At 57.6% G+C, this 26,182-nt stretch overlaps 2 protein-coding genes across 4 annotated transcripts; one reads left to right on the forward strand and one right to left on the reverse strand.

Annotated features, from left to right (window-relative positions):
- The first annotated feature begins 156 nt into the window (after positions 1–156).
- On the forward strand, positions 157–7,287 carry LOC119114329 (putative Golgi apparatus membrane protein-like protein CG5021). 3 transcript variants are annotated; one of them, XM_037238526.1, is made up of 7 exons: positions 157–523; positions 1,279–1,346; positions 1,939–2,093; positions 3,864–3,943; positions 4,821–4,946; positions 5,408–5,548; positions 6,635–7,287. In XM_037238526.1, the coding sequence occupies exons 1-7, from the start codon at positions 512–514 to the stop codon at positions 6,698–6,700; spliced, it is 648 nt and encodes a 215-aa protein (XP_037094421.1). In that variant the 5' UTR covers positions 157–511; the 3' UTR covers positions 6,701–7,287. The 3 variants fall into 3 exon arrangements, with proteins under 3 accessions (XP_037094421.1, XP_037094420.1, XP_037094422.1); XM_037238525.1 differs by lacking the exon at positions 157–523 and having other exon boundaries at positions 1,249–1,346; XM_037238527.1 differs by lacking the exon at positions 157–523 and having other exon boundaries at positions 1,249–1,346; positions 4,833–4,946.
- A 13,586-nt stretch (positions 7,288–20,873) lies between these two features.
- Positions 20,874–25,948, reverse strand: LOC119114289 (ubiquitin carboxyl-terminal hydrolase 5). The gene is made up of 2 exons (XM_037238487.1): positions 25,743–25,948; positions 20,874–24,059 (listed from the first exon to the last, which is right to left on the reverse strand). Exon 2 carries the CDS (start codon positions 24,000–24,002, stop codon positions 21,621–21,623), a length of 2,382 nt encoding a protein of 793 aa, XP_037094382.1. The 5' UTR covers positions 24,003–24,059; positions 25,743–25,948; the 3' UTR covers positions 20,874–21,620.
- Positions 25,949–26,182: the final 234 nt, after the last annotated feature.

Raw genomic sequence — 26,182 nt, forward strand, 5'->3', positions numbered from 1 at the left:
AACATGCATAAGAATTGCTATGAAAATATTTCTTTATATCAAAAATGTTCTTCAAATGGATGTTATCAGGCATTTTATTGTCACCAGTTGTTTGTGAAATCACCATGGGACACACCAATGAAATGCTGCACTCATGTAGACGTCAACAAAATTTACCAACACAATCCTCAATGACTACGATTGACGGCGTGGAATCCTGTTTGGGATAAAGTGCATAGGGAGTGCCCCTGGGTGGGATGTTTAACGAACTAATGTGGGATAAGGTAGTGTCAGGACATATAAAACCACAAGACGACTAAGCTCCCTAGACGTTGATCCATTTTTTGTATAGTTGGCTTCTGTTGATGGCGAAAGGTGGACGCGAATAGTTTTGGGGCATAAGAACAGGTGCCGATCTCTTATTTTGTGTCGACGAAGTATCGCGACTTATACCAGCGAGAGACGAATTGTTCGATTTTACCAGCTGTTCGGGATCTGTGAAACACAGCCCTGCACTTCATAGCTGTTAGCCATGGCATCAAATGTGAGTAAACTATGGTGGTATGTGACGTGCACATTGTTGTATGAATGCCTTGTGAATTCAGATTGGCTAAATGTATGTGTCTTTGCATGTTGGTGATGGTTAACTTCATATGTGAGGCATATGCTAAGTGCATTTGATGCTATCCCATTTCACATTTTTGCCCTGAATTTGCAGGTCAAGTGCATGCATTATGCATATTCCCCCGAATTCAAGCATAAAATAACAGGGACACTGTGTTTAATCTAGGAAAGGTCAAGTTGTAATGGATGCAGTTTGCAGTCCCGATCAATGAAAAACTCAGTGGGAGATCAGTTATGTGTTCCACAAAATTTGCAGCCATTTTGGTGGAACAATCTGTGAATATTTTCCAAGTTTGGGCCACAAGGGTAGCATGCTTTTTATGTGCCTTTGTGTGCAGCAGCATATGGATTTCAAGGCCTGACATGTGAATACATCTGCAGCAAATCATTAATGCAGTAAAATTATTATTTTTGTAAAGATACTGCAGCACTAAGGTGCAGTGGTGTGTAAAATATGCAATGTTTTGATGGCATTATTGTCTGTAACATACTTTTGTTAGCCATGGCAATATGTAGATGAACATTTTTGAACAGAGTTGGTGGCATATTTAGCACTGATGTCAAAAAGGAATACAACTAGTTATAGGCCAGATGATTCAAAACTAGGTGAATTGTTTAAGGATGACTCAGGATATGTACTGAGATGAGTGTTGGGCACACATGTTTATGTTGCAGGCACCCCTTCTGGATGATGATGACACCCCTGCATTTGGAGAAGAAAATGAAGACCATGGGAAATTAAAGTAAGCTAATATCATGAATGTCAACCATTCAGCTGTTATTGTTAGCAAAGGTAAAAGGACAGGAGTTAAGCCCATTCAGAATGTATCTCTCCATTCAATGTCCATTGGCAGGAGTTGCCAAACAGCATCCAAAGAGAGCACTATCAATTTTGTTTGCTAGAATTGACACCCAACTCAAAATGGAACGTTGTGGCATTCACCACCTCCATGTGATTGGGTCTGGTCATGGTCCATTTATCAGCCATGTTTTGACTCCCCATTTCCCAGCAGACTGTACATTCACTCTTGCCATGATCAATTCATATGGCCTCTTGCCCAGGTCACAGACACCTCTCAGTATCATTTCATTATCAGTATGTATCAGTATCAGTATCATCAGTATCAGTATCATTTCATTCATGTTACTTGCAGTCAACCTGACATGGCCACCATGTGCCATGCACCTGACCTCTGCCAGGGCCAGCATGCACCCATGTGTGCCACATCATGCCCCATCTAAGTGTGCTGTGTGCATGCTATATCATGCCCCATCTTTTTGTGCTGTGTGTGCCTTATCACATGCCATCTAACCATGCTGTGATTGATGTGGCAGGCACCCCTTCGTCACGCTGTTTCACCTACTGTTCCGGTTCGGAGCTATCATCGTGTACATCCTGGCTAACTGGTTGGGCCAAGGCTTCATCAGCTGCTTCATCATCATCATCTTGCTGCTGTCAGCAGACTTCTGGACAGTTAAAAACATCACAGGTACAAGCAGGAGCCAGCGGTCGTGCTGTGTGGTTCACTTTCCTGGACTTGTTTTGTATTCAAATTATGTTGAAATAACTTCAAGTCAGTTTCAAAACCAGTCTTTTGAAGCCATACCCTTGATGTATGGTTGTTAGGCATCATTTCTGGCATGTATGACCAGCTCAGTATTCACTTTCCTCCTGCATTTCATTGTATCCCGTCGCTCTAGCAAATGCGCATGATGTGAGCGCTGTATGGCATGTGCCGGGATCCCAGCAGGATCCAGGATTCCGTACCATTGTGTTTTAACAGGAACATGGCATCTTTTTGTGGGCTCCAGGCACGTGCCTGAATGTATGACGCGTATCGCGGCCCGCGTAAGCGCGAGGGCGCCTCCGCTGTCACCACCCTCCGCTGTGACCGCCCTCCGCTGTGACCGCCCTCCGCTGTGACCGCCCTCCGCTATCACCACCCTCCGCTGTGACCACCCTCCGCTGTGACCGCCCTCCGCTGTGACCACCCTCCGCTGTGACCGCCCTCCGCTGTGACCACCCTCCGCTGTGACCACCCTCCGCTGTGACCACCCTCCGCTGTGACCGCCCTCCGCTGTGACCACCCTCCGCTGTGACCACCCTCCGCTGTGACCACCCTCCGCTGTCACCACCCTCCGCTGTGACCGCCCTCCGCTGTGACCACCCTCCGCTGTGACCGCCCTCCGCTGTGACCACCCTCCGCTGTGACCACCCTCCGCTGTGACCACCTTCCGCTGTGACCGCCCTCCGCTGTGACCACCCTCCGCTGTCACCACCCTCCGCTGTGACCACCCTCCGCTGTCACCACCCTCCGCTGTGACCACCCTCCGCTGTGACCACCTTCCGCTGTGACCACCCTCCGCTGTGACCGCCCTCCGCTGTGACCACCTTCCGCTGTGACCACACTCCGCTGTGACCACCATCCGCTGTGACCACCCTCCGCTGTGACCACCCTCCGCTGTGACCGCCCTCCGCTGTGACCACCCTCCGCTGTGACCGCCCTCCGCTGTGACCACCTTCCGCTGTGACCACCTTCCGCTGTGACCACCCTCCGCTGTGACCACCCTCCGCTGTGACCGCCCTCCGCTGTGACCACCCTCCGCTGTGACCGCCCTCCGCTGTGACCACCCTCCGCTGTGACCACCCTCCGCTGTGACCACCTTCCGCTGTGACCACCCTCCGCTGTGACCACCCTCCGCTGTGACCGCCCTCCGCTGTGACCACCTTCCGCTGTGACCACCCTCCGCTGTGACCACCCTCCGCTGTGACCACCTTCCGCTGTGACCACCCGCCGCTGTGACCGCCCTCCGCTGTGACCGCCCTCCGCTGTGACCGCCCTCCGCTGTGACCGCCCTCCGCTGTGACCCTCCTCCGCTGTGACCCTCCTCCGCTGTGCTCCGCTGTGAGCACCCTCCGCTGTGACCACCCTCCGCTGTGACCACCTTCCGCTGTGACCACCTTCCGCTGTGACCACCCTCCGCTGTGACCACCCTCCGCTGTGACCACCCTCCGCTGTGACCACCTTCCGCTGTGACCACCCTCCGCTGTGACCCTCCTCCGCTGTGACCCTCCTCCGCTGTGCTCCGCTGTGAGCACCCTCCGCTGTGACCACCCTCCGCTGTGACCACCTTCCGCTGTGACCACCCTCCGCTGTGACCACCCTCCGCTGTGACCGCCCTCCGCTGTGAGCCGACACACTGTGCGTGACGTCGCCGTGCCGAATTCGCCGCCGCCTGACGGCCCGCTGACCCGCCAGGTCGGCTGATGGTCGGTCTGCGCTGGTGGAACTACGTCGACGACGACGGCACCAGTCACTGGGTCTACGAGTCGCGGAAGGTGCGTCACGACCCTCGCCCCCGGCGTCCGGGCCGGCCGGCAGCCGGGGGGCGGGGAAGGGGGGGGGGCAGAGTGGGACGGCCGGAGTCCGGCTCGGGGCCTGGTCCAGTGTTGCCCTGCCGTCGAGTCGCCGCGGCAGCCGCACGCTGAATTGTCTCCCGCCGGTCTGGAGACGGCACAGACGGCGCACGTGCCGCCACGCGACGCTCCCACACCCGTCCGCTAACCTCCGGCCGGCGTCACTGCGAGCCGGTGCCGTGACGGGCCTCGCCGCGTCCTGTCGCCCGTTGGTCGGCGCCGTTTGCGCGCGCCGCTCCGTTTCGCGCCGCGTGCCGCCGCGTATGTGCGACGGGGCGGCACGCCAATACGGCCGGCCACCGGCTGACCCGGTCGCCGGCCGTATTGTGTTGGTACAGGCCCTCACGATGCCGCGGTGGCAGGTTTTCTCGGTTCTGTCGTGGTGCTGCCTTGACCCAGTGCGGTCGTTGGGTCTGGTCTGCTCTGCCGGCGTGTTGCCACGGTGCTTTGCGTTTGCACGTCGCTGCGGTCCCCGAGTGCCTTTGTGTCATGGACCGGTGTCGCCTTGTGCTGGCCTGTGCTCCTGTGTTTTCCTGTTGTGTAGTTGTTGTGATGTGCTGGCGTGCTGGTGCTGCTGCTCCTGTCGCTCCGTTCCCCTGTGGTCCTGTCATGAGTCTCCTCGTCCCCCATGCGGCCATGTGCTATGTGCTCTTCTGACGCGTGTCCGCCTGTGTCCCCGTGCTCTCCCGTTCCCCACTCCTGCCCTCCCCCTCCCCGTGCCCCCTCCCTGTGCCCCCCCCCCCCCCCCCTGTCGTGTTGCGGTGCGGCGGCTTGCCACTGACCGCGGCGTTAACGGCAGGGCCTCCAACAGAGCCGGGTGCACGCGGCCGAGGCCCGCATCTTCTGGGCGGCGCTCTACGCCTCGCCTGTGCTCTGGGTCATCCTCCTGATCTTCGCATTCTTCAGCTTCACCTACGCCTGGATGGTGAGAGCTGGCGCTGCATCGGCGGCCGGCGCTGGGAGCGCGGGCTGGGCGGAGGCGCGAGCACGCGCCGCCGCCCAGCCGCGCTGGGGGTAGCGGGTGGTGGGGCTGGTAGGTAGGGATGTAGGCTGGAAGTAGGGTTAGTCGGTGAAATTGTATTTCATTGTGTCATAAAATATTGTAGTACATGTTTTTGTGTCGAGCACGTGACCTCCAAATGCGGTTTTGAACGCCTTTCTGATCTCAGTTTTGGGTTGTGAATTGAAAGCCGGCGCGAGAACGCTGTAGCTTGCTTGTCAGATCAGAGATCCACTGGATGGCGTTTGTGGTACAAAGCGTCACGAATCGAGCGTCACTATCAGGCGTGGCACAGCGAAGGCACGTCGATCATGTTGTGCTAGTTGCCACCAGGCGGCGGGCGCCGTGTTGCCAGACGATGCCAGATGACGCGCCCGTGCCGCCAGGTGCTGCCGGCAATCGGGATAGTCCTGAACGGTGCCAACGTGTACGGCTACCTGCGGTGTCGCTACGGCTCCAGCCAGGGCATCCAGACGTCGCTGGGCGCCGCCACTACCAGCTTCATGCGAGACCAGGTCATGAAAAACGTGAGTGCTGTCTGGTCGGGGCGGCGCGAGGTGGCTGGCCACGGCCAGTGAGTGCTGTCTGGTCGGGGCGGCGCGAGGCGGTTGACCACGGGCAACTGTGCGCTGCGAGTGATGTGACTGAGAAGGAACGTAAGCGGCTGGTTTTTGCCCTTGGGGCGGCAAATTATGCGTATCATTTTGTGACTATGACGGTTTCAGATGACATCAGATTGTCGGAAACGGGCCTTTTTCGCAACCGATATTGACGTGAAGCTGTGGGATATCCTCTAGTCAATAAATGCCCTCTCCCCGCCCACCTCCCCGTCCATTCCATTTTGACCACGATTTTATTTCTCGCTTTAAGCACCGGCTCACACTAATCAGTGCTCGGCATTGCGGCGTACCCGCCATTCCCGAGCGCGCTATTTTCCCGCCATTCACCGCGGTGCCTATTGGCGCGCAATTGTGATCCCGCTTTTTATATCACATGTGGGGATAATTTGTGGTCGATGGGCTTTCATCGTGCTACTTGTGCGCTCTTGCTGTCGTTGTCATGCCGGCTGTATCAAAGTCTGGTGGTTAGTTGTTATACCATTAACGCTTAGGCAGTAAGGAGTGGCGCAGCGAGGCTACCGGAAATGCGGCGATTTCACGGAAAGTCTCCGATTAGCCGGTGCACTTAAGCTTTTGCTGTGCAGATATCTCCCTCACTTCCTAGCGCTTGAAGCATCTGCACCAAAGCAACAGCGCCGAGCGAAGCTTGGCTTTGGTCTGGGTCGCGAGCCGGCTGTGTACCCTATTCCGGCCTGCAGTTGGCCTCGACTTTGATGGTCTGACTCGGCTGCCGGATTTGATGGATGGTGTTTGTCTGCGGTCAACACGGCCGATATCTCGGAACTCCGGCTGTATTGAACGCACCCCAGTGCGGCGCTCATCCGGCTTCAGTGTTCGTTCAGCCGTTTGGCATGCTGTGCGGAGGGCGCGAGCTGCCAGTTAGCTCCTGTGGCGCTGCTCGGCCCGGCCGCTTCAGGGCGTCATGCTGTGACAGCCCCGTCACTGGCCTGACCTGACCTGATCTGACCTGATGACGCGGCCCCTCCGTTTCAGATTTCGAGCATGATGTTCCGGCAGCCGGCCGCTAGCGGCACCTCCCAACCGCAGCAGACGGTCTGAGCGACGCGTGCGGCGCTGTGATTGGCCCGAGGCGGGTCGGACGGTTTTGATTGGTCCAGGGTGACGTCAGCCGACTTTGTGATTGGCCCAATCGGTTTCGTATGGTTCTGATTGGTCAATGGACGTCGGCCGGCTCTGTGATTGGTCCGAGGTGACGCAACGTTGCCGCCTTGCGCTGGCAACCGCCTCCTTGCGCCCGCGGCGTCAAGCGGTCCTGATCGGCGAACAGAGGCACTGTCCACCGTGGACACGGGGGCTTTTGGGCGCGAGCACGGGCTGTCCGGCGCGAACGTGAGCTGGCCGCTGTGTGGCTACTGTCGGGCGCCAACAGATGCCACCCTGCTGAACGCCGGTTGTCCGGGGCCGGCCTCGTTTTGTGGGCGTCCGCTGCTTGCATCGCAGGCGGGAGCGTCAGCTGACTCCCTGCGCCGGCCGTGTTCAGCTATTTATCCGCGTTGTTGTTTGTTCGGGCATTGCTGGGCGGGTCAGGTGGCGGCTGTGTGGCGAGTGTGGCGGCCCGGTCCGGTCCGGTCCGCCGGCGGACCGCGCTCCCTCCGTGTGAACGACGCAATATAGACTCGTTTGCGGTGGGCTGTGTGGTGACGAAGGCGGACGACGGGCCGGGATAGCGGCAGTCTTTACGGCAGCGGCAAAAGCAGGTGGCTGATGAAGCCCAACTCCCTTCTGCCTGCGCCTGTCTTTTCGAGTTCTTCTTTTTCCCCTTTCTTTGAGCACTGTGATTCTGCCACCCTTCAGAATTCATGGTAGAATTTTGGTTCGACAAATCCTTTATTTCAAATGACTCCATCGTTACCTGGTCAACAGCCGTCATTGCGGAAGAGTTTTTCTGGGACCATGCGCCCAGAAGTGCGGTGCAGCCTGCACAGTGCAGTGCAGTCAGGCCGACGCGCGTCCATTATGCGTTTGCTGAAATACACGTGCTTGTTCCAGACTCCGATACGTGGCTTACGGCCGCAACGCCAGTCTGCGACACGTACGATTATCGCAGGCCGATGCTAACTTGGATTTTAACGCATCTTCGATACGGGGTGGCACAGATTATTCGGGAGAGAGTGCCGTGGCCCGCGGCCTCGTCTCTAGGCGTGAGTTGGAGGCTGATAAGTGGATTAGCGTTTTCCGTGACGCTCGAGTGTCGCCGTGATGTTACGCTGCCGGTGGCCGCCGCGACTGCACGCGCCATGCAATAATAAACAACACCCGAATTGAATGGACCTCGTTTGACGTCATCACATTAACTGCATGTTTACAAATGACTTTCGGGGCTACTGTTACGTACAATATATATATATATATATATATATATATATATATATATATATATATATATATGCACATGTATGCATGTATATATCTGTATTTATATACGCCTTCCGCAATAACGATAAATACGCATACACACACATACACACACAGATAAATATATATATATATATATATATATATATATATATATATATATATATATATATATATATATATATGCACGTACACTAACAACACGCCAGACATGAAATCGGCGTGGTGGTTCCAACGCTCTTCTAGGGTGCCGAAATCAGGACACGACACAAACTGGTGGCGGGGACCGTGCTGTACTGCATCACACCCTTGATGATGTTAAGTGTGTTCTTATGTTGAGGCTGCGGAGCGCGTTCGCGCGAGCACATCTCTTTGAAGAGACCAAGCTGACAACGGGGCTCACGTATGGTGCTTATCGCGTGAATTCCGCTCGTTCGAGCCATTTGCCACCGGCATAAAGACCGCCAAATGTCAAAGTGAGCTGCGGCACAATGTGTCCAGTTCGATGCGTTCCCCGAGGCTACAATAAATGTTTTTCGACCGCAGTTCCCGGTACCGTGGCTACCTTCCTCTCCCATTTTTGACGACATAGCTCCACAAATTTGTCTTCAGATTCAGAACTCGTCCGCAATCTTTTTCTTGCTTACGGTGCTTGAGGGACCATGTCAGCCTGGGCCCAGAGAGCCAGGTTGCTGCCTGCATTTGGCGGCTGCATACTCATGTCTAGCGTCTCATGTGTTACCTCGGTGCTGCTGCCCGTTGTGTTGTTCACCTACCCACCCTGCGTCATGCTCACAGAGATGCAGTTTCGCAAAATAAATCCGGGGGGGGGGGGAGCAGGACAAAACGGCTCAGCCTGCTCCCAAACTATGCCAAAGACGGGTTTTCACCGGCTTTGACTCACTTCGTTCTCAAAGCTAAGAAGGTCAAGGAGGTGCTGGAGGTGCACCATCCCGCCTCTGGTCAGAAGCCTACCCCCGCGCTGCTCGGTCATCCCGGGGACACCGCCTCCCTGCTCTAATCTCACGTCGACACGTGATGCACATCGACCGCAGCCATCGACCGCGACTCGGCCGACCCGACGGTTAGCGTCGCGCACAGGTCCATTCATCTCCAGCGCCGCGCGAGCTGCTCTCGAGCAGTGAGTAGCTCGGCAAAGTCCCACGGTACGCCCGTCCCCGCGCGCCGGTGCGCCGCACGCACGCGACCAGCCAATCAGCTGCAGAGGGTCCCACCCACGCGCCAATCAGGGCGTGGGCGGCATGGGCCGATCATTAATGACATACAGGACGGATCGGGCAGGCACCAGGCTTGAGGACCTCAGCTTCCGCCTGGGGGTAAGCAAGAAGCAGGAGTGAGGTCGGCTTGATGAGGATTGGGAGTTAGGACTGCAGTCACGTCTGGCAACAAACAGCGGAGACGCTTCCGCGAGCGCCGGTCAACTCCGCTGGGGACAGACGGTCCAGTTTTGCTGTCGGGTTCACTACCAGCCGCAGCGACGGGGAATGACAAGCGACGCCTACGCGGCAAAACCGCCGAAGCGGGCGCGTTTTACCGGAGAGCGTCAGCATCGCCCTGATTTCGTCGGGACGTGATGCGGCCGCTTCCGCACGTGTCGCGTGTCATTCGTTAGTCATGCCAGCGCCGGCCCGTGCTGGAAGCACTGGCGGCCGCCGTCACGCCCCCCCCCCCCCTTCCCCCCCCCCCCCCCGACAGAGATGGACCTCAGCACGGTGTCCTCCGCGCCAGCCCCGCACCACCAGCGACAGGGCGCCATGCCACGCCGGCGACCTGTCACGAATCGTGTGACCCCGTGACCCCTCACCCGCGACGCTGTCGGCTCGGGGCCAGCAGCACCCGGCTCGCTTAGCCGGACCGCTTGCGGCCCGTCCACCGAGACGAAGACGTGGACGGACGGTCCACCGGGACGTGGGTTCACCCGGCGGTGCGGTGTGGAGCAGGCCTCGGAGCGGCGACTTGCAAGCGTCCACCGGCCACTGCCGGCGGTGTCCGGAAGCAGTCCACCCACGCGCCATTAACTTAATGCCGGCTGGGGTGCTGAGACGCTGGCAGGCGGGCATTTCAGCGTCTTGTTTCAGGGCGGAGTCGTGGGTAGCGCAGCCGCCACTGCAGCTGGAGAAGGCATTAATTTTCTACTTGGGCGGGCCAGTACGGCCCCATCATTGCATCTAATCCGATGCTTATTGCTTGCGTCTCGTAACCACTTGCTGCATTGGTTTTTGACGCCTTTCGCAGTAGATGAGGTATTTATACCTGCAACACGAATGCGTGCGAACAGCGGTATTTCAACGCTCACCATCACAAGGCTTGCCCTCGGGGAAAATCATCGAGAGCTGTTCGCAATGTATGCGGAAGCCGCTGCTCCGTCAAGCCGTGACCTTTCTCCGTCTTAGAGTCCGGGCCGACGATGCCTGCATATTTGACGCCGATTGGGTGGCGTTCGTCGGTGACGCTGACCCGTCAGGCTCGACACCGCCCCGATAAGATCGTCTCTCACTGCCTCTCTCTCCGCCCACCACCCGGCCGTCGGCTCAGCAGTGTTGACTGGCGATGTCTGCGTCGGCCGTCGGAGTTTGAGAGCCACCGGCTCCGTCGTCGCGGCGGCGTTTGAGAGGCCCTGGCCCCAGATCGATGCAGTTCGCGGCGGCCGCCTGGCCGGCCGGCGAGCCGCCGGCGCGCCGGAGCACGCGAGCCGGGAGCACCGCCTGCGGCACGCCGGAGCACACCGGAGCACCGCCGGAGCACGCCGGAGCACCACAGACCGCGCCCGTCGCCCGCGGGCCGACCAGGGCCGCCAGGCAGGTAATGTGTCGTTGCTTCGCTTTAATAGGTTATTGAGCGGGGTACCGACGGCAATGACGGCCGAAGGGCGTGTGTACGGCTCGTCCGACCATAGCGCTGCAACTTTCCCAGGCCCAACATTCGTGGAAAAAGGCGACGCTATGCGTTGGGACAGCGTCACGTACATGCACATGCATGCATATGCATGCCAAGGTGGCCTGCGCTGAATGACGGGACTCCTGCCAGACAGCGGTAGCTGATGTATGTACGCACCCCCTTGGGATCGATGTTCACAGCTTCGCCGGCGGTCGTTTCAGACGCTTGAGGCAATCTCTGGGATGTGGAGGCCGAAATACGTTTCATCAATAAACTACCGAACGGCAATCACGGCACTGAAAAACGGCTAGCACGGCGCTATTGAGCTTTGATTCAGTTGAACGGTCAGAGCGAAATTCGGGAAAAACGTCATCATTTACTCACCGCTCTCAGTCGGGCCTCGCTGCGTCATCCAGTCGTAAATGCATGCAAAAGTAACGACTTCTTAAAAGAGAAGGACGGGGAAGGACGCGGGCTCTACGACACAGTGCCTGCTTGCCTCGTTCCCGAAAGGTCACGGGGTCAAAAAACATCGCCGCACCAGCGCCGACCCGCCGCAGTAATGGGCGCCGCGGAGCGCAGCAGCGATCACCGCCCGCATCCGTCTTGGGACAATCAAAAGACGGAAACCACATGGCCCCATGGATCAACGGCGCAATTTTCGCAGCCGAAAATGCAAGATTGTGATGAATTAGACGTTGCGACAGTGCGGAATACGACGCAGCCGATGCCCCCCCGCCCCCCCCTGTCCTGTGGCAACTGGCGATGCAAGTCCTCGAGTTTGAGATATGTGGGCTCCTCGGCGAGCCCGAGGTGCCGAAGTCCAGCATCGGTTGGCGTGCCTAAGCAACCCCTATGCGCGCGCGTACCTGTTGCGGCGTACGCCACGACTAATGACGAACCGTCTGGCGTTCCAGTCAGCTTGTTACGGCCTTGTTGCCTATCGTTCCGCGGCAACAACGCGGCGTGCTTCCATGCATGTCGAAGGACGCCGTGATTCTTTCACGGCCCGCATCGGTGCCGGTTGGCTTGATACACGGCCGAAAGATCCCCCGAAAGATCCGCTTCGGGTGGCGTTGACTATCATCAGGCCTTAAATATTGTACGTTGTGCCTGCATGAGTCCGTGTGGAGCACATTATGTCCAGCAACAGACGATTTTTGGGCAGGGGTCCGACTTCACGACTTCACGGTGTTGCGTGGGCGCTGGTGATCCAGCTGTCAGAAAAGCCAGGGCAGTCGAAGCTCACGTTGGAGGGATTCTTCGATCATGCGTCCATCAAGTGGGAAAACGCGTCAGTTCCTGTGTCCCTTTGCGTTGCAGCACGTGAGTTCTCGAGTAGGTGACACGTAGGTGTGACTGGTTTTAGTTACGAGTGGTGAGTCCTCGCTTTTCATCACCGTCCTGCATTTAGCACAGCGGTGCGCATCACACGACTAAAAGTTTCGAAATTTCTTGATCGCGACATTTTACCCACATATTGGAAAATTATTGCTGCAGTTGGATGGGGACGGGACCTGACACTAAATGGGGCTAGGGGGTGCCTGGACTGGTACGCAATGCTGGCCCATTAGACAAATTAGATCTACTATGTCTGGTTTGAAGCCATTGTCTCATGACCTTTTCTCTTTAGTTGAACAAGCATATCCTTCAATGGTCTGCTCTGCTTCCTCCCATCACTTCTTCGCTTCTTAGAACGAAGATTTGCCGTCTTGGAAAAATGATGGCCAGCACCGGTTTAGTGAAAATATGGCATACGCATTCGAATCCGGGGAAAATATTTGTTACGCTCGATAGGCCATGGTTCAACACCCAACTGCACGATTGTCTTGGAGCAGCGAAGAACAGCGAATGCAGCGCCACAAATGTCCGTGCAGTGCGGACGGTGGAGTGGACAGTGAACAGCGGTCAGTGAACAGCGGCCAGTGGACAGTGAACAGTGGACAGTAGACAGTGGACAGCGGACAGTGGACAGTGGACAGTGGACAGCGGACAGTGGACTGTGGACAGTGGACAGCGGACAGTGGACAGTGGACAGTGGACAGCGGACAGTGGAAAGTGAACAGTGGACAGTGAACAGCGGACAGTGGACAGTGGGCAGTGGACAGGGAACAGCCGCGTCTACCCCTGCTAATCGTGTGTGGACAACACCGCTGTCCACTTTAAATGAACCTTTAAATGAACAGTTTCGCTATCAAACCGATGGTCTTCCGTGGCGCCAATGGGCTTATTCGATTAGTTCAGTGATCTAACATGAGATATGTGCGCTTTGGGAGGGGGCGTAGTGAAACTATTGCCGGAACATATTAAGAGAAGACGAATGGGGCAATAAATCGCCGTAAAGTTCCATCGCCGATAACTTTTCGTGCGTGTGGCCATCTCGTGTTCTTTATATTGGTATGCTACCTTCTCATCAGCACATAACTTTGCACTAGCCGCCCGTTTTATTCGCTGCGCTTCCCCTCAAACTGATAATCGTGATGGCGTGGCATCTGGAGAGCGTGGTGAGCAGGGGTTACGATGCATTTATCTAGCCCACCATAGCTGCTGCGCTATCAAGATATACTTGAAAATGACGTTTTTAACTGATAGGTTTCAACGTTTCATTACATGTAACCAGCTCGATAGCTCAGTTAGAGTGCCTGCCTTCCGATCCACCCACCCATGGTGGGCTGAATTCAAGTCGCTTTAGGCGCTCGCTACAACGCTATCCTTCACAGACTTGGCCTGCGACCGGTGGCAGTGTTCGCGCTTAAGGTCAGGTGACGTCAGAGGGTAGGACGGACCGCGCCGAATACTGCACCGCGTCAACTTCGCCACAAATTCTGCCGTTGACCCGGAATTGCATAATCCGATCGCACGGGTCACGGGATATGGATCAGGGTTCATTCAACGTGCATTGCTTAACGTGAGCTCTGATCCCGGAGATCCATGCACTCAAAAGGTTCGGATTAACCCTAAAAAACGCTATAAATGTGCACATCCTCGTTTTCTCGTGCAGCTCTACGACCAACCTCCCGCCGTTGCCTGCGCCAGGTCGACCTGGCCCCTCCTCCTCCTCCCTCGGTCCGCTCTGACCTGACGGACGGGCGGGCCGGATCCTCGCTCGGCACCCCAGGCACGACCTCTGGACGAGTGCCTCTTGCTGTTCCCGGCGTCCCGTTCCCCGGCCCCCGCGCGGGCCGGCGGCCGCCACCGCCGCAGGCGACCCCGCCACTGTCAATATTTGGACGGCTGTCATTGTGTGTGCGTCCTTTTGGGAGTGCAACCCTTCACCCTTTAGCGGTGTGGGATCTGCTCGCTTTTATTGTGTAAATATTTGTTTTCAGCGTTTGGTTAAATGTTCCATGTCGGAACCCTCCGCGTGGGAAAAGTTTCAATGTGGCGGTTTCGGTTTTTCAGCGGATGTTTCAGTGTGACTTGGCGCTTATGGCACGTTCTGGCAGAGTCGGGATAAAGTCGCCGGTAATGTCGCCAGCTCGTGTACGCTCACCATTTTGCTCGCGAATGCCATCTTCGGTACTCGATTGGCACTATTGCTATAAGAGCTTGTTCGTTACACTTTGCGTCAGACTTAGCCCACCCGTTTGCGCGAGACAAGTACGAACGCGCTTCTGGTTCGCCTACCTGGTTGAACCAGAACGGGCCTGGCGGTAAAACGGTAACGTCGCGAAGAATAACGTGGTGCCTGAGTTTTGGAACTTATAAGCCACTTACACCAATTACATGCGGCAGCCTCCTGCACACATCAGTACGGTCTCACTTCTTGCCCTGCTCGAGGTCCGGAGATACGATGCAAATCTCTAAAAGCCTCCGGAGACGGCGGATCCACGGCCTGTTGTACGCGAGACTCGTTTTATATGTAGCCATTAGGTCTGCATTTTGTTTTACCTAGGCACCATCTAGTGGGCTCCATTGGTTATCTCAGGATGGGTGCCCATCAAGCTGCTCCCCTCTTCTCCTTCCCCGTAAAAATCCTGGATGTGTCCCTGACCACTCCTACCGATCGCCGTTGAGAGCGCCAACATATTCTTGGCAGTTTCACACCCATTTAAAGGACGCTGTAATGCGACATTTGTTATGGCGAGGCAACCATTTTCCTATGCAGTGGACAGCCGTGCTAGCAGGCTTGCCCCTGATATCCCTTGGCTGGAATCGATTCCGATTCTGGCTCACGATTCCGACCCGTGCAGGCGAGCGCAAATTGGATTGGACTCTAGTTCCAACTCAAGGAGACCAGGCTTGGTTCCGGAGCCGATTCCAATGATTTGTTTCCGGAAACAAAAGTCAAGGAGGCAACCCGACCTATAGTCCTTATAAAAGCCTGACACGCGACACATAAATGACACGTTCAATTTGAAAACAATGCACTCACATATCCCACCCCATTATGCGCATATTTTGTCTGTAAGGCTTGAACATATCCAGCTATTCGCATTGCCATTTGAGTCGATTCACCGACGACTCGTTCGACTCAGCTCCGCCCACAGGTCACGGCGAAGCACCAAGGAAATCCTCCCTCACCCCGCAAAAGTGTTCAATATCGGAGTCGATTCCGACTCCATTCGAGGTCAAGCCGTCTGCATGGTACACGTGGCCGTCTCGTGCCTGCATGACACGCCCGGCCGTCTCGCGCCTGCATGGCACACATCAATTCCGCCAGCCCGCTCAAAGTTGCGGGGAGACGCCCTGATCGCGTCGCTGACGGGCGTATGCGGGGCATGTTAGCGTATGATAGCCTATTGCAAGAACACGCGTGCAGAAAGCCTGAGAAGAGAGTTTACCTAGGTGCTCGAAGTTAGCTACAGAAGTACGCCCCGAATATTTTTTGTAGGGAGCGCCACGCGGGTCGTCGCGCACCCTTTAAGAAGCGACGCTGACCCCAGTGGCCATACCAGCGCGCGGGCGTGAACCTTTGCGTGAACTTCCTCTGAGGCCGGCAGTGACCGCAAATGGGTAATGGCATAGAAAAAAAATGTGTAAGAGTGGTCCGCGGATTTTAAAGCGTTTCAGTGCGAGGTAATTGAGCATGTTGACGTCATCCAACGTAAAGTTAAGACGGGCGGAAGACCGCCTAGCACCTTCCCTCTCTCCGCTCCTCATCCAAAGCACGGCCACATGGTTCTCATTATCCATTTATGGAAAAAGCTGCATGACAGGCAGAACGGATGAACGTATGGATTTACAATAATTCCATAATATATTCGCTCAGTTCGTTACAGCTATTCATGCTTAATTATTTATCGACTGCTTACAGTCGTATCTTGAGAGGCTGAGCACAAGCGCAGCCTTTCTTGTCAGTCTGCCAGCGATATCATGTTACCCGGGTGAGATGTTGGTACAGTTCTTCTGTGAGTGTAATTTGAACGGCTAATGAGCATCTCCCTGCGCCTCTGAGTCTCTCCCCGTGCCCTCTGGAGGCGGACCTCTGAGCCTCTCCCCGTATCCTCAGGAGACGGACCTCTGAGCCTCTCCCCGTATCCTCAGGAGACGGACCTCTGAGCCTCTCCCCGTATCCTCAGGAGACGGACCTCTGAGCCTCTCCCCGTATCCTCAGGAGGCGGACCTCTGAGCCTCTCCCCATGCCCTCTGGCAGACCTTTGAGCCCCTCTCCCCGTATCCTCAGGAGACGGACCTCTGAGCCTCTCCCCGTATCCTCAGGAGACGGACCTCTGAGCCTCTCCCCGTATCCTCAGGAGGCGGACCTCTGAGCCTCCTCCCCATACCCTCTGCAGACCTTTGAGCCCCTCTTCCCCGTATCCTCAGGAGACGGACCCTCTGAGCCTCTCCCCGTATCCTCAGGAGACGGACCTCTGAGCCTCTCCCCGTATCCTCAGGAGGCGGACCTCTGAGCCTCTCCCCGTATCCTCAGGAGGCGGACCTCTGAGTCTCTCCCCATGCCCTCTGGCAGACCTTTGAGCCCCTCTCCCCGTGTCCTCAGGCGGACCTCTGAGCCTCTCCCGTTCCTCAGGAGGCGGACCTCTGAGCCTCTCCCCGAGGCGGACCTCTGAGCCTCTCCCCGTATCCTCAGGAGGCGGACCTCTGAGTCTCTCCCCATGCCCTCTGGCAGACCTTTGAGCCCCTCCCCGTGCCCTCTGGCAGACCTTTGAGCCCCTCCCCGTGCCCTCTGGCAGACCTTTGAGCCCCTCCCCGTGCCCTCAGACGGACCTCTAAGCCTCTCCCCGTATCCTCAGGCGGACCTCTGAGCCTCTCCCTGTGTCCGCAGGCGGACCTCTGAGCCTTTCCCCGTGTCCGCAGGCGGACCTCTGAGCGGCGATGCGCGGTGTGCAGGGCGCAGCGCTGCGCCGCCAGCGCAGCCGCCTGGAGGCACAGCAGCGGCGCGGCACGAGCCTCTCGCTGGAGGGCGCCACCGAGCAGCTGCGCCGACCATCCACACAGTCGCTGGCGCAGCCCAGCGGCCTCATCTGGGGCATCACGCTCTTCCACATTGGCCTGGTGTTCCTCGTCATCGGCTTCCTCATGGTCATCACGGCCATGATTCCCGGCTACATGGAGAAGGCCGAGGCGTACGACCTCGTCGGCACCGGCACGTTCTTCGTCGTGCTCGGCGGCGTGCTGACGCTCATCAACCGCGTCATCACGCGGCGCGAGGAGGACTCGCTCGGCAAGTACGTCACGGGCCGGCTGGCGCGCTCGCGCAGCGGCGGCCGCCTCGTGCGCGACCCTGAGTCGATGCTGACGCCGGCGGCGCCGCGCCGCCAGCCGCCGGCGCCGGCCGGGGGCTCGCCGCTGCCGCCGGTGCACACCCGCCGCCCGTCTACCGCGGTCGTCAACGACGTGCACGTGCACGTGCTGGACGGCCAGGCGAAGGACGCAAACGGCGCGCGAGCGCCGGCGGCTGGGAATGACGGCGCGCAGAAGACGGCGGCGTCGAAGGTGTAGGTGGCGCCAGCGGTCGCGCGTGGTGCTGTTCCACGCAGATGGCGCTGCAGCTTCGGCTGGCGCCTGGAAGGAACCGTTCGACGTGTTGCTCGGAGCGGGGGAGATGTGGTGCGCTCTAGTGAGATGAGGTTAGTGGATGGCTGGTCTTGCATGTTTCTTTGCAGGCTTGGCCATTTCTACGCAATGATTTTGTATTTTGACTTATCGACAATGTGATAAAGGTTAACGTTTCTACGCGACGAGTCTCGAGGCCCGCTCAGCTTCTTTTAACGTACATGTCCTCAGATATTGTGTACAAATGCCACGCATATTTATTTTCATAACGACTTGCGTTTGTATGCGAAGGAGCCTGATATCTGTCATGCGCGCGGATGGAGTCCATCACAGGCAGACCCGAACGTGTCCTTTTCCGAATTTACCATTCGCTTATCATCGGGCTTCGTGGTTTTGTATCATAACGTGTACAAATTAGGTTTAGCGCCATATTTATGCATGCGCGTGCTCGTTCACTGGATACTGCGTGACGCGCCCGGCCGCGCCCGACCATTCGTGACAAGATGCGTGTCCTCTTGAAAACCCCTCGACAGAGCTGGAAGTGAAGCGACACTGCCAGAACCCGATGTATTACGCGCACAAAGCTCGTGCACGCGCGCGCGGTTCACACAGCATGCTTGGAATCACTCCAGGGAATCCCCGTTGGCCCTTTTAGGCGTGCGTCGAGCACTTCTTGACCGCATATTCCACGCCGGATGTCATGCAAGGACGCATCATGCGCACGCGCTCAGGCAGTCTAGGCCAGATTTCCCGTTGGATACTCATAGGGGGGGGGGGGGGGGAGGGGCTGATGGCAGCCGGCGTTGAGTTGTTTAACCGTGTGTCGCCTCGCGACGGTGTGGGCAATGGACGCTCGGCTTATGGTCGTACAGGTGTCGGGTGTCAAAGAGCGAATGATATGAGGGAGAGACTTGGGGCATTTTGCCACATGCTTGTCCGCAAAGCATGTTTTTAAAAGCATTTATCCTAGATATTGTCACTGAGAGTGTGAGAGGCGCACCTGCTGAAATAATGCCTGCTGACCCTGGTTGGCAGCGTTTCGCGTGGTCTGGTGTGTGCCCTGCGCAGCTGGAAGATGCTGCGAAATGAATGTCACGAGCGTCTGTGCTATGTCCGAAGTTGATGTGTGAGCAATCGCGCAGAATCGCCGCTCAACAATTTTTGCTCTGGACAGTAGGTAAAGGCGTAGGAGCTTGGTTGTTTAAATCGCAAAGTAGGGCAATAAAAAGCGCGACGAATACATAGGGCGGAGAACATGTTAGTCATGTAGGGTGCATGTTACGTTCATGTATGTTCGTGTTTACCCGCCGTTGTAGTTACGTGGTGTCTGATGCGGGTGCATGCGAGTGCGAGCGCTCATGAACGCGAGTGCGTGCGCGCGTGCCCGCGTGCGCGTGGGCGCGCGTGTGTGTGTTCCGTGTGTAGCAGGTGCCCCTTCCTGGCACCGTTAGATGGTTATTTCGCAGCAGCCGAGACAGATTCCGAATAATGTCCGATTCGAATCCTGCCAGGGGTCGATGATACTGCCCGACTGAAGACTGTTCGCATCAGAACGCATCAATTATTCAAACCCTCGCGCCACCTCCGCCCCAATCGACCGGTTTGTAACCCGGTATTCCCTGCCAACAGCTCGCTTTAAAAACCTGTTAAGTTTCCTGACACACGTGCTTTGTTTGCCCTCATTGCTCATAATGCTCGGATAATGAGTGCATATACCGCTTGTCTGACGCCTCGCTTTTCCGTGTCGGCACCAGGTCGCGGTTCATAGACGGCGTTCCGATTCGCTTTGGTACAGAGCTTTCACCGGGTTGACCTGGAGCCAGTCACACGGTGATCAATACATTTCCACGTCCACGGCACGGCTGTGACGCAACAGAGGGCCGCGAGCTCGCGAACTTGCGAGTCTGGCTCGGCTGTGACGCAACGGAGGGCCGCAAGCCCTCGAGCCCGGCTCGGCTGTGACACAACAGAGGGCCGCGAGCCCGGCACGGCTGCGACGTAACAGAGGGCCGCGGCCCCGGGCCCGGCTCTGCAAGAGAACGGCAGAGCGAAGCCGCCGGTCAACCCGAGCGGGAAGAAAATGTGGCGCACTTCTCGCCAAACCGAGCGAGTCGCGCTACCGGTGGCGAGTGAATACGTGAGCCGTGTTTGTGGTGAAGCACAAATGTGACGCAGGCCTGACTTGCTTGCCTGGTTGGTTGGCTGACTGACTGACTGACTGACTGACCTGGTACCATGTGCTTCGTCAGTTTATGGTTCTGAGCGGAGACTCGTCATCCATCTGGGAGGAGCTCACCTTTGCGCTGGGTCTCAAGAAAATACCCTCCCGTAGCGTGGAGCGTGTGTGCTGCAGCTTCCACTCTCCCAACTGTGCGCTGGCTGAAGAACATCCATCGGGCCTGAACCCCCAGGGTTTAACTATCAGACCCGCCCCCCCCCCCCCCCACCCGAGGGCCCATCCTGCTTTTATCACTTTAAAATCTGCACGGTGTTGCTTTCCAGTCAGGTTTCCAGTTTCCTACACGGTTGCTCTCCCCGATGTTCGCGCAGGTGAGCGGTCCCTGCGACCTCCGCTCAAGATTCTCCGGATGATAACGTGGGACCCGCCTAGTGTGAGTTCTGAACCAACCGTCCCCCGCCCAAAAAGCACAGGACACTCGGTGCTTCCTCCGACCGTACGCTGTTGTTGAAGCCCCCCCCCCTCCCCCCCACCCCCCACCGCCCCGACCGGAAGAAGCCTGCCACCGAGCTTAAGTCACGGAGCGCTTCAAACGAGCCATATTACTACGCGTGACGTGGCAGGGGGAAAAAGTGGAGCAGCCTGGGGTCACCTCTAAAGACAAAAACGCCACCGGCGCGTTGCCTTCTGCAAGCCCTGGCGCAACGTTATCCAGGTCGGCGGAATTGATGAGGGCCTTTGCAGGGCGGTCGATCGCCGGCCCCGCGGAGGACACCGACGCATGAGCTCCTCACCGCGACACCGCTGCGCGACACGCCCGGCGAACTCATGAACGCAGGTATATTGAACACTCGTCCGTCGGCTCTCACTTGCAGAGAACGGGAGAGCGGCGCACACCAGAGCAGAAGTGTATCACCCAACTGCCGCGTGCGAGGCACACGTGCGCAGTGAGAAGTTAGCCACGCGAGCGCGCGATCCCAACTCCGCGCGAGCGCGCGATCCCAACTCCGCGCGAGCGCACGATCTCAACTCCGCGCGAGCACGCGATGCCAATTCCGCGCGAGCACTCGATGCCAACTCCGCGCGAGCGCTTGATGTCAACGCCGCGCGAGCACGTGATGCCAACTCCGCGCGAGCGCTCGATGCCAACTCCGCGCGAGCGCTTGATGCCAACGCCGTGCGAGCACGCGATGCCAACTCGGCGCAAGCGCACGATCCCAACGCCGCGCGAGCACGCGATGCCAACTCCGCGCGAGCACTCGATGCCAATTCCGCGCGGGGGCGTGATGCCTTGTCACCCACCTCAACCGGCAGGAGATCAACCGGCAGCTGCCGTACCTCGCTATCGAAACAGGTCGGCGTGGCGCTGTCCGATCATCTGCGAACGGTGCACTTCGTCTGCGCGAGGCCGAGGACGCCGGCCGGGCGGGCGTCCGTCCAGCGCGGTGACGGGACTGCCCATCCGCCCCTTGTCGGCTGCGGCTGTCATGCCAGCCCGGGGCGGGGGTGCCCTCACATAGCAGCACGAAAGCCGCGCCGAGCGGCGGCGGCGGCGGCGGCGAGGCGGTACTACTGGCAGCGCCGGTACAGGTAGAGGTAGGCGAGCTCACGCGGGGGCCGGCGGCTCTCCGCCACCTTCTCGTCGTTGAAGATGCACCAGCGGCCGTCCTTGAGGATGTGGCACACGTAGTGCCCCACCATCGTGCTGCTCCCCATGTGGGAAATGAAGGCGACCAGCTGGTACTTGCCGGCGCCGTCGCGGTAATGCTCGCCGGCCGGCGTCGGCTCCTCGCCCAGCTCGGCCTGGTGGCTGAAGATCCAGTCGGCGGCGCGCTCGACGCTGTTGTCCGTCTCGCGCAGCGCGCGCTCCGCCTGCGAGGTGGTGAAGCCCATCGACACGATCAGCGCTACCGCCTCCGGGTCGGCGCGGAAGGCGCCGGCCGCCGGCTGCGTGCCCGGCACGACGAACGGCGCCGCGAAGTCCTCGTCCGTCATGTGCTCCATGATCCAGTTCATGGCGGTTTCGACGCCCGAGTTCTGCGTGTTGTAGAGCGCGCGGCGGCAGGCCTCTGTCGGGAAGCCCATGTCGGCCAGCTGCGCCAGCACGGCGGCGTCCAGCTGCGGCTCGGCGGCCGCCAGCTGCGCCGCCGGCTCCGGCAGCAGCTCCTCGCCCGGCTGCAGGCCGCCGCCGCGCAGGCAGCTCAGGTCCAGCTCGTCCGGCATCGCCACCGCCACGTCCAGCTTCTTGGGCAGCCAGTCGTCGCCGACGGTGAACTTCTGCAGCTGCACCAGCAGGAAGTCGGGGAACGAGGCCAGCCGCACCGTCTGCAGCGCCGTCGTCTTCGCGTCCAGCGCCGTCGAGTAGAACTGCTCGACGCGACGCTCGGCGGCGAACGCCTCCAGACACGCCTCGAAGGGGATGTTCGCGCGCACCGGCGGGCCGGCGTCGGCGCCGCCGGCCGCCGCCTTGCGCGCCTCGTACTCGCGCACGGCCTCCTTGTTCGTGGCCGCTTCCAGCGGGATATGCAGCGGCAGGAAGAACTCGGTGCGGTCCGAGTACTTGACGCGGTGCGAGCCAGTGCACTCGACGCGCTCCTCCACGCGGAACCGGAGCGCGTCGGTCGGGTCGGTGCGATGCCGCGAGGCGCGCGACACCAGGTTGATGAGGTGCAGGATGAACTCCTGCGCGTCCTGCTGCCGCTTGCCGGAGAACTCCGCGTGGCCGCGCCCCACCACGCTCTTGAAGGTGAACGGCTCGATGCCCGGCTGGCCGGCGGCGGCGGCGGCCGGCTCCTCCGGCTGCTGCGAGTACCGCCCCGACAGCAGGCCTTGCGCCAGCTTGCACATCTGCGCGTCGAAGTCGTCCGGCACGCGCGCCGGCTCGAGCGCCGCCAGCGTCGCCTCGGCGCCGGCGAAGTACCGCTCGACAAAGTCCGGCACCGTGAACATCACCTGCATCACGCTGTTCATGTAGCACGAGTTGCCCAGGTTGCGCAGACCCGTGTAGCCGGGCCCGTACAGCGGCTTCAGCTGCTCACCTTCCTCCTGGATCGTGGCCCACTCGCCCACGCGCTTGTTCATCTCGATCTCCAGCTCGACCATCGACTTGTCCGTCTTCTCCATCGCCTGCACGTTGATGCCGAAGTGGGCGAGGTGGCGGCCCAGTTGCGGGTCCAGCACCATGTCGTCCTCGTCGTAGGAGAAGACGTCGGCGCGGCCGTCGGCGCTGATCGTCCCCAGCTTCACGGCCAGCGGGTAGCCCGTCTTCTGGTAGTACTCGACCGCGTGGTTGTTGCCGCCCGTGCCGTCGAAGAACCTTCGCCCACAGAGGATCGCTCCGTCGGTCAGGTTGAGCCAGAGGTTGTCCGTCTTGTCGCACTGCTGACACTGCCAGCCGCGCGGCGCCACGCGCACGCCGTTCTCCAGCTGCCGGAGCGTCTCGGCATGGCGCGAGACCACCCGCACCTCGCCGTCCCACGTGCCGGTGGCCTGCCGCAGCTCCTCGCGCCGGCTGGCCGAGTCGGCCGCCAGCACGGCGGCCACGGCCGCCTGCGCCGCCGCCGGCAGCTCGTCGCAGGGTAGCGGCAGCGTGTGCAGCCTGGGCACCAGCACCAGCGCGTGCCGCCGCTCCAGGCGGCCGCGCTGCGCCTCACCGTCGAAGCCGCCCTCGACGCCGATGGCCAGCCGCGTCACCTTCTTCTCGGGCTCGTCGGCGGCCGGCGGCGGCGGCGGGTGGCGCACGTGCACCACGTGCAGGAACACGCGGCTGCCGGTGCGCGCGCTGAACGCCTCCAGCCGGTCGCGCGCCACGCCCAGGAACGAGCGCATGCACACGTACAGGCCACCCGGCGACTCGGGCGTGTCGAACGAGTAGATGCACTGATCTTTGTAGACCTTGGAGTCGGGTCCGGGCGCGCGGAGCCCGTCCAGATGCGGCCGCAGGGCCTCCATGGCTGCCAGCGTGACGCTAGGTCGGCAGCCGCTCACAGCTTCGGCACCGGCTCAGATCTGCCGGGTGGGGAGCGGGCCTGAGCGAACAGCACATGACGAGAATGCTCGAAATTGGTGAGGGTTCTCTACATGGCAAATGACCACTCAAAAGGGTGATGCAGACCAAAATGCTGGTGAGGGATGTGGCAGTGATGATTGAGTTAGAATGAGCACAAGTGCCTCTGCTAATGTTGACATCAAAATGCACACACCAAATAAATGGATCAAAATCACAGTGATGGGGCAGGAACACCCATCAGTCGCCACTGCCTGGTTAATGTCAACAAAAAGCATAGAAAAAAATACAATATTTTTCTAGGCCATCTCTGCTGGTGCTGGTGACCCTATTATGGCAGCTATGTGAGTAACTGCTCCTCCATTTGTTTCAAACTTAATTTGCCATTTTGTGTCCTAAAAATATTGCTTTGCTAGCAGTTTGCACAGGATCTACAATGATACAGGACATGTCTGACAGCATGACAAACAAAACATAAATGCCTAAAAGCATTGCATTCCAGACATCCTAGACAGTTCCTGGAAAGGTGGTGACACCCCCCCAGACAGGCGGTACAGTAGAGTGACCAAGACGTCTGCAGGCATTGGTAGGATATGATGGAAAGGTTGGAGACATTCATAAGCTACACCTGAGTTATTACTCTGCAAATCAATCCATCATACTGATTTCATATTATAAATAGGTGTAACAAAGTATTTTGCCCGAATATTTTTGGATGACTTCACTTGACCATTAATGGTGACTTTGTGTGATCTCATCTAATGTGACAAAGACTTGTATACATGCCAGTCATTCACTTACACCATAACAGCCTACAAGACAGAAAACTGCCAGCCTCAGTGTGAATACAAAATGACTATGAAAGCTTTTGCCACTGATATCACATGCTGCCATACAACTTTCAACACTCCTTGGCATAGAAACATGAAAGAAATCTGAGATAAAAAGCCCTTTAGAATGTGTAAAAATAATTTATTTAAAACTTGGTAGACTTTCTTGCACACAGCACAAGTTTTTTATGCCACCTTTCTTGTTAGTTGTATGCCACCTTTCAAATGCATGAGCAGTTATGTTCATTATCATTAAGTACCCTGGGTCAAAAGCACACTAGCCTTTACCACATATTTAATTTACCATATATGCTATTTAATTCCTAAACATCTCATGTTCACTGATCCCCATTCCATAAGTCATGCTTAAAATCATGCAAAACAAGCAATAAAAGAGCACATTACCAAGCTCAGATAAGAGTGAGACCCTAAATTAAGGAAGTGCAGCCTCTGTGACCTGTATCACTTCAGTCTGTTAGGACTGTCACAAAAACACACTGATTTATAGTTAACAGTCACACCCCACAACCAGCCACGGCGACTCACGACTTCAGACAGGAAATGCCTTCATGCGCAACATCCAGCAGCCAGCACTGCTATTGAGTGCAGGGAAAGTGGAGAGCCAGGCCGTATAAAGGAGGATGGAGAGGTGGAAAGCTTGCAAGGTCGGCGGACTGCGGAAACATTCTGTACTAGAACCCCACGTACCCCGTACGCACGCCCCCGGGGACGATAAACAATATAACCGGTGGAAGAAGTGGAAAACTGACGATGACAATGATGTTGACTGGAGTTTAAACGCCCATTAATGGCAACAGTCGCCATCACCAAACAATGCACCTCGTCCACCCTTACCCTTCAGAAGCAAACTCGGATGGAGCGGCACCTGCAACCAGTTTACCCCAGGGTCGTTCGTGACTCGCGACGGAACCTCAGGCGCTTTGCTCGCGACTGTTCCTTGCGAATGACGGCACCCGGCAAACAGTTTTAGGTTCTAAAAACGTTGCATGGAATGCTAATCTGCACTTAAGACGGCTAGATCCTAAAATTGATCATGCTATTAAAACTTGAAGGCGACAATTCATTGCGGCATAATGTAAGGCTACCAAATGCGCCTGATGACAAAAGCGCAATATTTCAGAAAAACACTTTTACTGCAATAAAAGCGATAAATCCACCCTGGTCACGTAAAAGTCGGATTTCAGAGGAAAATTTCATTTGAGCCACCCCCTCCCATCGCTTGCCGCATGCATCAATGTCCTGCATAAAATTTTGCGTATGCCCATAAGCCATGA

Source organism: Pollicipes pollicipes, unplaced genomic scaffold (assembly GCF_011947565.3).
Source record: "Pollicipes pollicipes isolate AB1234 unplaced genomic scaffold, Ppol_2.1 Scaffold_7262;HRSCAF=8765_pilon_pilon_pilon, whole genome shotgun sequence".
Lineage (NCBI taxonomy): Eukaryota > Metazoa > Arthropoda > Thecostraca > Pollicipedomorpha > Pollicipedidae > Pollicipes > Pollicipes pollicipes.